This window comes from Cynara cardunculus (assembly GCF_001531365.2).
Source record: "Cynara cardunculus var. scolymus isolate 2C chromosome LG 12, CcrdV1, whole genome shotgun sequence".
Lineage (NCBI taxonomy): Eukaryota > Viridiplantae > Streptophyta > Magnoliopsida > Asterales > Asteraceae > Cynara > Cynara cardunculus.
This window is the reverse complement of record NC_037539.1, coordinates 9349408-9362327: the sequence shown is the minus strand read 5'-3', so window position 1 is coordinate 9362327 and position 12920 is coordinate 9349408. Positions and strand designations below refer to the sequence as shown.

General features: G+C 36.7%; 2 protein-coding genes and 1 pseudogene across 2 annotated transcripts in view; 2 read left to right on the top strand and 1 right to left on the bottom strand.

Annotated features, from left to right (window-relative positions):
* Nucleotides 1-67, top strand: part of LOC112523608 — a 36437-nt pseudogene extending 36370 nt beyond the window's left edge.
* Nucleotides 68-1462: 1395 nt separating this feature from the next.
* Nucleotides 1463-11751, top strand: LOC112522908 (protein transport protein SEC23-like). Its single transcript, XM_025132243.1, has 12 exons — nt 1463-2218; nt 2495-2668; nt 2909-3070; nt 5073-5215; nt 5746-5821; nt 5900-6075; nt 6171-6252; nt 7253-7330; nt 8524-8685; nt 8790-9053; nt 10956-11060; nt 11413-11751. The coding sequence occupies exons 1-12, from the start codon at nt 1478-1480 to the stop codon at nt 11554-11556; spliced, it is 2307 nt and encodes a 768-aa protein (XP_024988011.1). The 5' UTR covers nt 1463-1477; the 3' UTR covers nt 11557-11751.
* A 1042-nt stretch (nt 11752-12793) lies between these two features.
* LOC112523573 (transcription factor bHLH91-like) overlaps nt 12794-12920 on the bottom strand; it is a 3927-nt gene continuing 3800 nt past the window's right edge. Inside the window, exon 4 of the mRNA XM_025133235.1 lies at nt 12794-12831. The gene's annotated coding sequence lies outside the window, so the exon portion shown is untranslated. The remainder of the gene's footprint in view (nt 12832-12920) is intronic.

The window sequence follows — 12920 nt, the reverse complement described above, 5'->3', positions numbered from 1 at the left end:
AGTGTGGAAAGCGTTAGGGGTATCTGAAGGTAACTGGGGAGATTTAGATATTACTTGGTCGGAATGATGAGAATCCCGTCTCGTGTACATTTAAAAGGATTGTAATTCTATTTTGTTACTTGTGAATGTAAATGGTGAAACTACATATGCATTTGTGTTTGTGCCACATCCATATAATCTAAGGCGTAATCCCGATAAACGTTGATATGTGGCAATACGTTTGTATTTGTGCCACATCCAATGGAAATGGGTATCCCATGTCATTGAAAGATGTTACGTGCATAACTTGTAAGGTTGACCGTTTGGGTGATTGTATCCCTACGTGCATGTCACCATTTGCGGGAAATTATTTTCCCTGACTACATCTTTGAACATATTTGGTTTATTTATTTTTATATAACTGTTTGAACTCATCAGCCATAAGCCTAACACTTCCTTTGAATGGCCTGTAATATCAGGTCTCATTAGTGCCGGATCTAAAGCTTAGACGTCACCAATGCAATTTAGGAGCATCAAAATAAAATCAATTTTAGGGCATCTGGATCTCTTAAACACCAAAATATCTCCTTTTTTTATATTCATTACATGGATTTTCAATATTATTCATGTGTTTATATATTAACTTTACAAGTTACAATCTTATAATTTTATAAATAACTTTATTATCATACCATTTAAACCAAATTAAAGGATCATTTTGTAAACAAATAAGAAAAAAAGTTGAAATCTTGAAATCAAAGGATCATTTTGTAAATACAAACGTTAACAAAAAATAGTATTCCTCCAAATTTAATGTTATGAGTCAGATAATGTACGACAACAGTAAACAAATAAGAAAAAAGTTGAGTCACATGTGATTCACGCAATTCAGGTAGCGGTCATGTTGCCTACACACCCTTATATTGACTGTTAGAATAAAACGACATGAGAATTTATACATGATTTAACTATCTCTTATTTGATTATTGTTCTCGTCTTAGGCTCCGGCTACTCTTCATAACCCTAAAATAATACATTTAAACAACAAGGGTGGTGCCTGATTAGTTTGATCTTGGCTCCAAAGGTCAAAAGTACCAGGAGGTCTCAGGTTCAAATTCAAGAAGGAATAAAAATCCCCTTGTGGCCACAGAGGTTCAAATACGGTGACTCCGAGCTATCTGCCAAGCAGGTGGTCGCCCTAGGATTAGTCGGCTCGCATAGCGGGTTGGATATCCAGGTTAATAAAAAAAATACATTTATTGAATAGAATTTAATATAAAAAATAAATATCATGCAAAATTTGGTGTGGAATATCAAATTTGATGGGTCAAATATGTGTGATTGCAAAGATTGAGGGGGGCAATGTGTCATTTACTTTAAGTTGTTTCTTGGGTCTCGCTGCCTTCGTCCTTCCCTGTAACAGGAAGTTTCTGTAAGCAAATTCCAAATCGAGAAAACCGAAGTCCACTGCTCTCCCACACACTTGCGATTCATCAGGATGGCGGAGTTCTTGGATTTGGAAACCCAAGACGCCGTGCGGATGCCATGGAATGTGCTCCCCGGCACCAAACAAGAAGCCGCTCAATGCGTCATCCCAATTTCCGCCATCTACACTCCAATCAAACCCTTACCAAACACCACACCTCTCCTCCCTTACTCTCCTCTCCGATGTCGCAATTGTCGATCCGTACTCAACCCCTTTTCCATCGTCGACTTCTCCACCAAAATCTGGATCTGTTCCTTCTGCCTCCACCGTAATCACTTTCCTCTTCAATACCAACAATCAATATCTGAAGACAACCTCCCGGCTGAACTCTTCCATCAATACACCACCATTGAATACGAACCTCAGAACGAGAGACCCACTTCCCAAGTCATTCCGCAGGTGTTTTTCTTTGTGGTGGATACTTGTATGATTGAGGAAGAAATTGGGTATCTAAGATCAGGGCTTTCCAGGGTGATTGGGGAGATTCCCGAGAATTCACTTGTGGGTTTGATTACTTTTGGGAGGTATGTCTGTGTGCATGAGTTGGGGTTTTTCGGAAAAATTCCTAAGGTTTATGTGTTTAATGGGACTAAGGAGATTACGAAAGATCAGGTTTTGGAACAGATGGGTTTCTTTTTAAAGAAACCGAGACCGGCTACAGGAGTTGTTGCTGGAGTCAGGGATGGGCTTTCCCAGGAGAGCATTTCGAGGTTCTTGTTGCCAGCTGCAGAGTGCGAGTTTGCCCTAAATTCGGTATCATCTATATACTCCACTGCGTAAACTACGTATCAAGTTGTTAATGTGTTTATTTTATGATGTCTGGTTTTCGAGTTAATCCTATTTTATAGGCATAAGAGCTAAATACGTTTATAGTATTTGATATATCAGCCATCTTGAATGTAGTTGCTTCATTAATAATCATGTGACTTTAAAGTTGTTTGTTATGTTGAATTGTTCATATAAAATCATCTTTAAGTGGAAGCTTCAATCATTGATGTTGTTTTGAAATGTAACTTGACGTTAAATCAGGTATTGGATGAGCTTCAAAAAGATCCTTGGCCAGTTCCTGCAGATCAAAGGGCACCAAGGTGCACTGGCACTGCGCTAACTGTGGCTGCTCATTTGTTGGGAGTATGTGTTCCTGGCTCTGGGGCTAGAATTATGGCCTTTTTGGGTGGGCCAGCAACCGAAGGACCAGGTTCCGTGAGTATTATAGTCACAAACTCTTACAATATTTAATGTTATGTTTTTTTACTGTTTCCAACCTTCCTGTAGATAGATAGCTACTTGAACTCTAGATGATACGATGACATATTTAACTTGATGCCCAGTTAGAGTCAAGAGGAAATTGTAGGTGATTATTATGTAGTTGTTCTATACATATATTGTGAAGCAAAAAAAATTCGTTTCATGTATATTAAAATCTTATGTACTGCTTTTCAGATTGTGTCAAAAGCCTTGTCTGAACCTATTCGTTCTCATAAGGATCTGGATAAAGATGATGCTCCTTATTTTCACAAAGCAGTGAAGTTATATGAAGGACTCACAAAGCAACTCATACATCAAGGACATGTACTTGATGTGTTTGCTTGTGCTCTTGACCAGGTGATGTTTGCTTAAAATCTTGGTCCTCACCCTGTTAAGTGTGTGAAGATGTTGATTTAATAATGCAGAGGTAGTTGGTTGTGTCCACATAACTCATTACACATATTTCTTGCAGTCCATGTAATATGTTGTCACTTTTACGATTGGGACCTAGTATTTAGCCTCCTTGTTTGTGGGTCATGTTGTTTTAACTTCTCATTGGACCTTGTTCCCTTACAGATTCTTTGATATTTTGTTGATCACATAAAGAATGAACGAAATAATGGACAATAAGATAGTTTATTGTTTCAAATCAAGTGCCACTCATGCCAATGACATGGAACTTGCTTAGTAAATTTATACCCATAATACAAATGCCTTTTAATTATGCATAAGAGGAAATGATCAACCAAAGAAGAAACAAAGTGTGAAAAGAAGTTACTATTTAATATGTTAGTTGTACACTTATGCTATTTATAGGTACGTTAACTAGTCATAATTACCTTTCAACTAACAGTAATAACTGACCATTAGTTAGTTACATGAACTCAAGAAGTATAATTGCTTTTGTACCCTTCTTATTCTAAAACTCCTCAAGATGTTCCTGGAGGATGTATATTCTACAAGGCCATCTTGAACATTAACAGGCTGATCTTTGAGAAAAGCAAAGCCTTTGTGAAGACATGCAAACTGAAATTGGCTGTGAATAGGCATCAATTTAACAGACTTGTTGAAAACTTTTTCCCCTATGAAGTGGCAACCTATTCCAATGTGCTTCTACGATTGCGAACAGGCATCATTTTAGCAGACTTCTTCAAAAGCTTTTCTTGTATGAAGTGGCAATCTATTACAATGTGCTTCTTATGTTCGTGAAACGTTGGGTTAGAAGCAATTTGTAGAGCAGATTTATTATGACAGAAATGAATGTAGGAGCATGAATGCATTATTAAAACCAGTCAATAATTGTTGTAGCCACATCAATTCACAAGTAACTAAGGCCATGGTTCGGCTATCAGCCTCAGTGGACGAACGGGAGACTGTTGACTACTTCTTGTCCAAGGATTGAGTTTGCCTTGATTTGATCCATCCGGTTTAGGTAACGTACCTTCAATAAAATATATTTTGTTCTTCACCGGAAGAGCAATCATCATTGATCTGCTCCACGAGGGGTAATTATCAACATTTAACTGCTGTGTAACTAAAATCAAACCAATGTTATCGGAATGATGTAGAAAATAGGGATCCACATTAGAAGCAGAAGGCGAATTTGAGTTTGAATCAGAAATAGTGTTGGTATGATTCAATGAAAATGTCAGAGATTGGAGTGGAAAATATCAGAAATTGAAATTGTTGAAGCGAATATGTTGCTCTGAAACCATATTATGCACCAGAGGAATTGATCAAACAGAGAAGAAACAAAGTGTGAAGAGAGTTTTATTAAATATGTTTGTTGTACGCTTATGCTATTTATAGGTACATTAACTAGTCCAATTACCTTTCAACTAACCTTAGTTGGTTACATTTAGTACAATTACTCTTGTACCCTTCTTATTCATAGCACATTCTTAAACTTCAGGGCCCTGGCCCTCTATCACTCTATGCACATGCTGAACTTCGTCCATGTGTGACTATTATTCGTTAGAGGTAGTGCTTGTTTGTGTTATGAAATGACTAGTTTGGGAAACTCTTTAATTTGGGCCTGCTTAATAAGAAAGTAGTAATTTGTGACAAGGAGAGTGTTGCTTTTACTGCACAATGATCTTTGTATTAATTGTCTGACAGGTCCAAAGGTAACATTATGTTTGTCACACATACTCACATTAACAATATAGATAGTATATCTATCGATGCAGATGTAAGAAAGATCAAGAATCAGAAGATAACTAAGAATATGTCATTGGTGTGTATTTTATGTGATATTGTTCAATGTGTATGCTTTCAGTTCTGTTTCATGCTCTTTTATATGTATTTCATTTTGAACTAAAATTGTAGCTAAGTCGACTCAACGGTTTATTTCTTCTAGGTTGGGGTAGCTGAGCTTAAAATTGCAGTTGAAAAAACTGGAGGACTTGTTGTACTAGCAGAAAGCTTTGGTCATTCCGTTTTCAAAGATTCTCTATTGCGTGTTTTCCAGTCCGGTGACAATGACCTGGGTCTATCATCAAAGTAAGGTTTGATTTAAACTCTTGCCATCTAGTAATTGGTGTGGCATGTTTGCTGTAGACCTTTCGCTGTCCAATTTGAGATTGACGAGGGGATGCTATTCCGTGCTTCTAATTTGTGACACGAGAATGATTATGGGATTTTCGAGTGATAAGACACTTGATCTATATATTATGTAAATATGCTTTGGCCACTGTAGTACACAGAGATCTATTTGGCAACATTGTCTCATGCTCTCACCGCTGTTTGTCCACGGGTCCTAATTTCCAGGTAAAATAAGGAAGTGATCTGACCAGTAAATGGGTGTGCTGTTAATGCTCAATAAGAGAAAATGTGTCAGGGCATGTCTGTTTTTGGCTAGAAAGTTGGAAAGTGGTAACTACTCAATGGTAGAGGGGGATTAGAGGAATACTCAATACTGTTTTCTCCATAAGCAAAAAAGAAAGGAGTTGCTCCCAATCTTTGGCACGTATTGACTTATCTTGGTTCACCATTCTTGTTTTTGTTTGTAACGAAGTTGTCACTTTATGCAGTGGTATATTTGAGGTAAACTTCTCAAAGGATATCAAAATTCAGGGGGTTCTTGGTCCATGCGCGTCACTTGAAAAGGTTGATATAGTGTTTTGGAGAATATTGGCTCTTTTTTGACTATCCAATATTGTTTGACTCACTCTTGTTTTTGTGCAGAAAGGTCCTTTATGCTCCGACACTACTATTGGTCAAGGGGGTACTACTGCATGGAAGATGTGTGGACTTGATAAATCTACTTCATTATGCTTAATATTTGATATCGTGAAGAAAGAAAACCCAGATGTTATTGGTCAAGCTGCAAACAATCAGTTCTATTTCCAATTTTTGACTTAGTATGTGATTATTGATTTTCTTTAGAGATTGGTTATGAGTGTATTTGGCTTGCAAGTGGTACTTCTATTGACTTGCTGCATATAATTTGCTCCAGTTATCAGCATAGCAATGGACAAATGCGGCTTCGAGCCACCACTCTCTCGAGAAGATGGGTCACTGGACCAGAAAAAATACAGGCAAGCTTATTCGTTCTATCCTATATGTTTGTTTTATTGTAAGTCTGTTTTTGTACTTTTTTAGTAGTAGTGCATTGCATATGGAATATTATTATTCCTTGGTCCCATGAAAGTTGCAACACAGTTCTTTTTCATGTCCTGTATAAATTGCAAATTTTTTTGGGATGATTCCAATTTAAAGTGACTTGTTTACCCATTATTAGCTTGCAAACAAATTATGATATTGATTTTGGTCCACAAGATTCCTGTATTTGTCTTTAGTGAAGGGTATTTAGGATATTTTAACAAATAATTCAACATTTTACTTTAATGCTATGACAAGTCAAACATTGCAATTTTCATGGGACAAAAGGAGCGTTGTTGTTATTTCTTACAAGGAAGGGAAAAAAGAGAGTGTTATGAACCGAATTGTTGAACACTTGAAATAGAAACCAAGTGATAAGGATGCTGTAAGATGCGTCAGTTAACAAGGAAAACAAAAAGCAAACTAGCATTCAAGAGGCTTGAACTCTCCCATATAGAGCCCACTAATTTTCTCCATGCCTCCCATCCCCTACGTCCTACCTATTTATACTAATCATTTATTTTAAGAAGTACCCAAAATACCCCTTCTTAACCCTTCTAGAATATCATTTAGGAATGGGCTTGGGCCTAATATGGGTACATGACAGATAATGATATTTGGCTACATTAATATCCAAAAGAAGGCTTAAATGGCACATCAAGGTTCAAATATATCAATTATTTCTTGTTATGTTACATGTAACTTGTACTGATGCATCATTCAAATGGTTTTTTCTGAATTCATCTGAGGATCTCATTTAGATTCTTAAGTTTTTGGTATGTAAGTTCTCTAAATGTTAGTTCTTTGATTTAGAAGTGTTTTCTCTTCTTTTCTTCCAACTTCGCATGCAAGCATTTTCTTTCTATTGCTTTAAGCATTCATTATTTTTATTGCATTCAACGTTGACAAAAGAAGAACTTGGTTTGGCATTTCTAGGATTTGATTGCTGGGTTTGACCAAGAAGCAGCTGCCGTGGTCATGGGGCGTCTAGTTTCTTTTAAAATGGAGACCGAGGTAACAATGTCTATTTATAGGTTATTGATGTGCACCTCCTTACAAAAAGTAGCGTGATAATTAACGAGATTTTTCAAAAAGGCGTGTTTTTGCAGAAGGGGCGGTTAATTTGCTTGTTTTTCTAGGATAAGTTGTAATGAGACTGTTCAAAGCATGCCTTCCATGTCAAATTTAGTGGCCGTATACGCAATTATTGTTGAAAATGTCCGTTTTTTTGTGCACGCTTTTGGTGCTAAAGATAATGTTTGGCTTCTGTGGTGTCTGAGTGAAATAAATTTTGACAAATGTACTATAAAAATATTATTTGGGCAATGTATCTCATGTTTCAACCAGTTTTTGCGCATGGTCTTATTTTGGGCAAAAAGCATGGCTACTTAACCAGTCTCCATTCCCAAAATGATGTCATATTATTGCTCATTAAGGGACCATGAGTCAGGAAATTAGTTTTGGTTGGGAGGTAGGACCAATGGGCAGAAGGTGATCGGAGCACGAGACAAGGTGGCCAATAAATTATTTCTTTTGAAACACAAAGAAGTAAATTTCCTTTAGCCTAAAAATAAATAAATTTAATAGAGTGGCCAAAAAGTATTTTACTGAATAGCATAGGGGGCCAACAAATAGTTTGTCCCTTTTTGGGTTTGGAAGGTTTGTGTACTTCCTAATCCCCCACCCTAATTTCTAGTGGGATCAACGGTGGACCCAAGATCTTTGCCGAGCAGGTGCACCTTTAAAATGGATCAAAGACCCACAAAGTCATCCGATGTATTTTTAGCCGAATTCCACCCTTTCGAGAGATTTTTAAGTTATTTGGTTTATTTTGAGGGACTTTTTCTGTTTTTGGTTGATGTCCCGGAGTATCCCTTAAAATTTAGCATGTGCACCTTTCACATCCCAAAAGAATTTTACCTGCACGGGCCTCCGCTAGGGCCTTCATAGGTCCCCCCCTGAGTGGGATGTTGGGATATACCGGGTATGTTTGTCATGACTCTTCAATGGCTGATGGATTGTCACAAGAAATTTCTATCATTAGAATTTATTTCAATATAGTTCTGTACCTGTAAATGTCAATGACTCTATGCTGGCTGATGTATATAAAAGTATAGTTTTCAATAATTGTAGTCAATATGTTACGATCGTGGGTTTGGTGTGAAGATTCATTGGTTGAACTCTATTTTTCTGTTGACCATATGCAGGCTGAATTTGATCCCATAAGGTGGCTTGACAAATCATTGATACACCTATGTTCTCGTTTTGGGGACTATCAGAAGGACAGCCCGTCTTCTTTTGTCCTATCTCCACGCTTGGCAATTATTCCTCAGTTTGTATTTAACTTACGGAGATCTCAATTCGTACAGGTGTTAGTTTGTTCGCTTCATTTGTTTCTTAAGATCATTAAATTATAAGAGTACGCAGTGAAACTGGTTCTGGATCTTGAGATCTTGCAACTCTTGCAATACAGGTTTTCAATAACAGCCCAGATGAGACAGCATACTTTAGGATGGTTATGAACCGAGAAAATGTTGCCAATTCAGTCGTGATGATTCAACCTTCTTTGATTTCTTATGCTTTTAACTCTGGAGCAGAACCGGCTCTTTTAGATGTGGCCTCTATTGCTGCTGACAGGATTCTTCTTTTGGATTCGTATTTCACTGTCGTTGTATTTCATGGATCTACGATTGCTCAGTGGCGTAAAGCTGGGTACCAGAACGAGCCCGAGCACAAGGTAGTCTTCCTTTTCTTCTTTCTGAGTTAGAGATGCACAAAAAACCCAAGCCCGGCCCCAAAGAAGCCCGATCGGCCCTTTTTCAACCCCAAAGCCCAGCCTGGCCCTAAAAAAGCCCGGCCCATTTTTTGCTCACTGAAACAGGCTTGGAAGGCCTAGGCCTTGTGCATCTCTATTCTAAGTTGATGCAAATGATAAGTCCAATTGTTTATCTCATCTTCAGCGCGGTCCCTGGGGGAGTGCTGGCCAGGCCAGGCCAGGCGCACGTCCAGGGCCCCCAAGAACTTTTTTGGTGTATATACAATAGTAGTTAAAAAATTAGTAAATAAAATCGACACAAAATTTTTAGTATCTAATCATTTCCTGTTGCATTTCTTTGGTTTGGAAGTTCCAGAATGTTGTCATAGAAAGAATTTAGTATTATATTAAGCGTCCAAACATGTATTAATTAATTAGAATGGAGAATAAAATATGTAAAATTAATCGGTCATTCATTTTATAGTGTTGTTTATCGTTTATCTAAGTTTTTAATCTAGTACAAAAGTTTAAAACTATTTGCCTAAAAACCTTGAAATATTCTCCTCATTCATCTCCCACGGACTCTTTTGATTACTCCATCCGCATGAATTCTATTTTTGTATTAGAATATCATAGATTTCTTTATTATTAACTAAGAAAACTCCCATCTTCTGGAAAAAGTTTACCAACCATATGAGATGGTCCAACTTATATCTATATTTAGTATTTCAAAACTACACTTGCTGTTTCATGCATTATTGACTCCTTATTACTTAATATTGGGTGCATGAATCTTAATTGCTCTTAAGAATAAGATCTCAAGCTATAACCAACATGGTTCCAAAAAAGTTTGTTTTAACCCTAAAAAGTTTAAAATGGTGATGAAAAATACTAACATGAAGTGACATGAAAACCCATTTGATTTATATTGATTGACATAGAGTGCATGTTAATCTGAATAATCAAAATTGTGACCTCAAAGATGTCAATCTATGTATTAAATAAATGATGTTTTTTACGATAGAGCGGATTGACAATGTTATGTAAAAATGATATGGTAGATAATATTAGTTTAGAAATAATTATTGATTGAGTTCGTGTCTAGGAATACTTGAAAAACGGTTTTATTTGAATTATTAGCATCTCTTGAATTCAATGTTATTTCTTATGATAAAAACAATACACTGAAAAAAGAAATGTACTTATCAAGGTCTCTTTTTTACATTTCACCCCGGGACTATAAATTCTCAGGAAAGGACCTGCTCATCTTTCTTCTTTATCTTTATCTTCCATTCTCGCTGATCTGTCCTAGCGCTAGAGGTTTGGCTATAATCTGTATGTGTGAGGTCTTGGGTTCAAGCCCGGGCACCCGCCCCTCCGGCAATGGGATGCATGCACAATTTACCTCCCCCATGATGATCGTGAGACTGGGGGCACTTTAGAGGGTGGCAAATACCCTTCTTTTATTTTTATCTTTCTTAATATCATTATCTTTTTTTTTGTAGTATATAATATTTATATACAGCAAATGCAACAAATAAACTCACACACCCTCCTCACCTATGGTGAGGTTTGAACCCCTGACCTCCTAGAAGGCCAAGGGCTACGATTCCGCCTAGGCCAAAGGCCCTTTGGTTAATATCATTATCTTGTTGGAATCTATTTGTGGTTTTCACCCAAAATTATGAATACATTTGAACAGCCGCCTGGTCTTTGAGGTGGAGGTCACATACATCTTACCCTCCGTAGACCCCACCTCAGGTGGGATATATTGGGTTTGTTTGGTCCGGTGTGCTTGTTTGAACACCGTCTCTCCTTATGTCCTAGTGAGTTCATTTTGTTAGCGTTTGTGTAGCTCACTTGCCAAATCTAATCTTATTGCAGGTTTTTGCTCAGTTGTTGCAAGCTCCTCTTGACGATGCCAATGCTATAGTAAAGGAACGGTTTCCAGTTCCCCGTGTAGTCATCTGCGATCAGCATGGATCTCAGGTCATAAATATCTCAACTTCCTATTATACCTTCAAAACTATTGTTTTTTTGATGAAGATAAAGTGAATACTCCCTCCGTCCCAAAAAAACGCACGTTTACAAACAAATATGTAATTATTTTAATGAACTTAAATGGCAGTTTTACCCTTCATAATATGGGAAGTAATGAATTTCTTCATCCATAGTTAAGGGTAGAGTTGGAAAGTGTGCACTTGCAGCTTATTTTGGGACAAATCAAAATAGAGATGTAGAACACTTGTTTTGGGACGGAGGGAGAAACATATTATAACGGCTAGACAACAGATATTAGCAAGATTTTAGTTTTTGCTGACTAGTAAAACTATGTATTCAGGCTCGTTTTCTATTGGCGAAACTAAATCCTTCGGCTACATACAATTCGGATGCTCCTCCTACTCCTGGTGGTGATGTTCTGTTTACAGATGATGTTAGCTTCGAGATCTTTTTAGACCATCTTCAACGATTGGCAGTTCAATAAATTTCCTCTAGCCTCCAATTTTGTAAGATTGTACAGTATCACAATCCATCTCTCTTCCTGTATTGTAGGTTATGCACCATTATTACAAGTATGAACCAGGATTTTTCTCACGATTTTTATATACACGTGTTTTTCTTCGATGAAAAATTGTGTTATGTTTTTTCAAGGGTCTTAAAATGGTTGCAAGTTCAAATCCTTGACTTTTTTTTGTCATGTACAAATCAGACGTTCTGGTTTTGATAAAATTTCTTGTTTCGTTGTTCTTGATTATATTGTTCGACGCCTATATATAGCGCTTGATATTTTATGATGACAAGTGATTATGGGTTGCATGGGTGGGTGATGTTGGTGATTTTAGTGTCATCAATCGTTTTAGTACGATTGTAATTTACGTGAGATCAATTTGGTGATATAGCAAACATAAGTGAGTGAAGGAGGTGCGGAGTGCATACTTAAAAATGTTGACTATCAGATTAGATTGCATAAGCCGGATGTCAAGGGGTTATGCCCTCTTGCAAGGAGTCTTTAAGGGGAGGAGCCTCTGACTATGGTCCCACCTTGTGGATTTTAAGGAGAGGTTTACTTAGCAATTTTAAGTTTCAAGACGATCTAGTTAAAATTCGAAAGGTTGGAAACCTTCTTAGAATTATTGTTGAAACTTAAGGATCGTTTACAAAATGCTTATCTAGATTAGTACTTACCAGGTTATATAGCTTTAACCAATGAATATGGCAAGAACCAAGAATCTTACCCGATAAGAAGAAGGCAATGACCGAGAGTTTTACCTTGTAAGTGCGGGAGTTAGTGTTTACCAGGTAAATTTTTTCATACGATATCGTTTTAGTGGACTAAAATCTTATCCGGTAAGGTAAATAATAATGTTAAATTTAAACGGTAAGTGCTAAACAGCAGTTTACTAAAAATTGGCGGAGTATAGTTTAGAGGTGTGTGGAGTCAAAGCCTATGAGCCCAAAGCTCCATTGCTTGAACTTTACAATATAATGTGAGTTTGTTATTAGCAAAAAGAAATTGAAATTGAAATTGAAATTGAAATTGGTTGAATTGATACGATATGTTAAACATTTGACAAAATAAAATCCCTTGGTCAAGAAACGCAAAAACACAAGTAAAAGATGAAATAAAAACGATCAAATCATATATAATTCAAGTTTAAGTCCAAATTACCCCTGCCTGCCTGCCTTACATTTCTAACTTCAAATCTTCCTATCTCAATTTGAACCCCCGTTATTGTCTTCCCTCAACAACATGTTAAATCTGCAAAATTAAAAACATTACTATTATGTTCTTTATATATATATATATATATATATATATATATATATATATATATATATATATATATA

Coding starts and splice junctions, on each gene's coding strand:
- LOC112522908 (XM_025132243.1), top strand. CDS start 1,478: ATGGCGGAGTTCTTGGATTTGGAAACCCAAGACGCCGTGCGGATGCCA. Junction 3,071..5,072: donor TTGCTTGTGCTCTTGACCAG/GTGATGTTTGCT, acceptor TATTTCTTCTAG/GTTGGGGTAGCTGAGCTTAA. Junction 11,061..11,412: donor GCGATCAGCATGGATCTCAG/GTCATAAATATC, acceptor CTATGTATTCAG/GCTCGTTTTCTATTGGCGAA.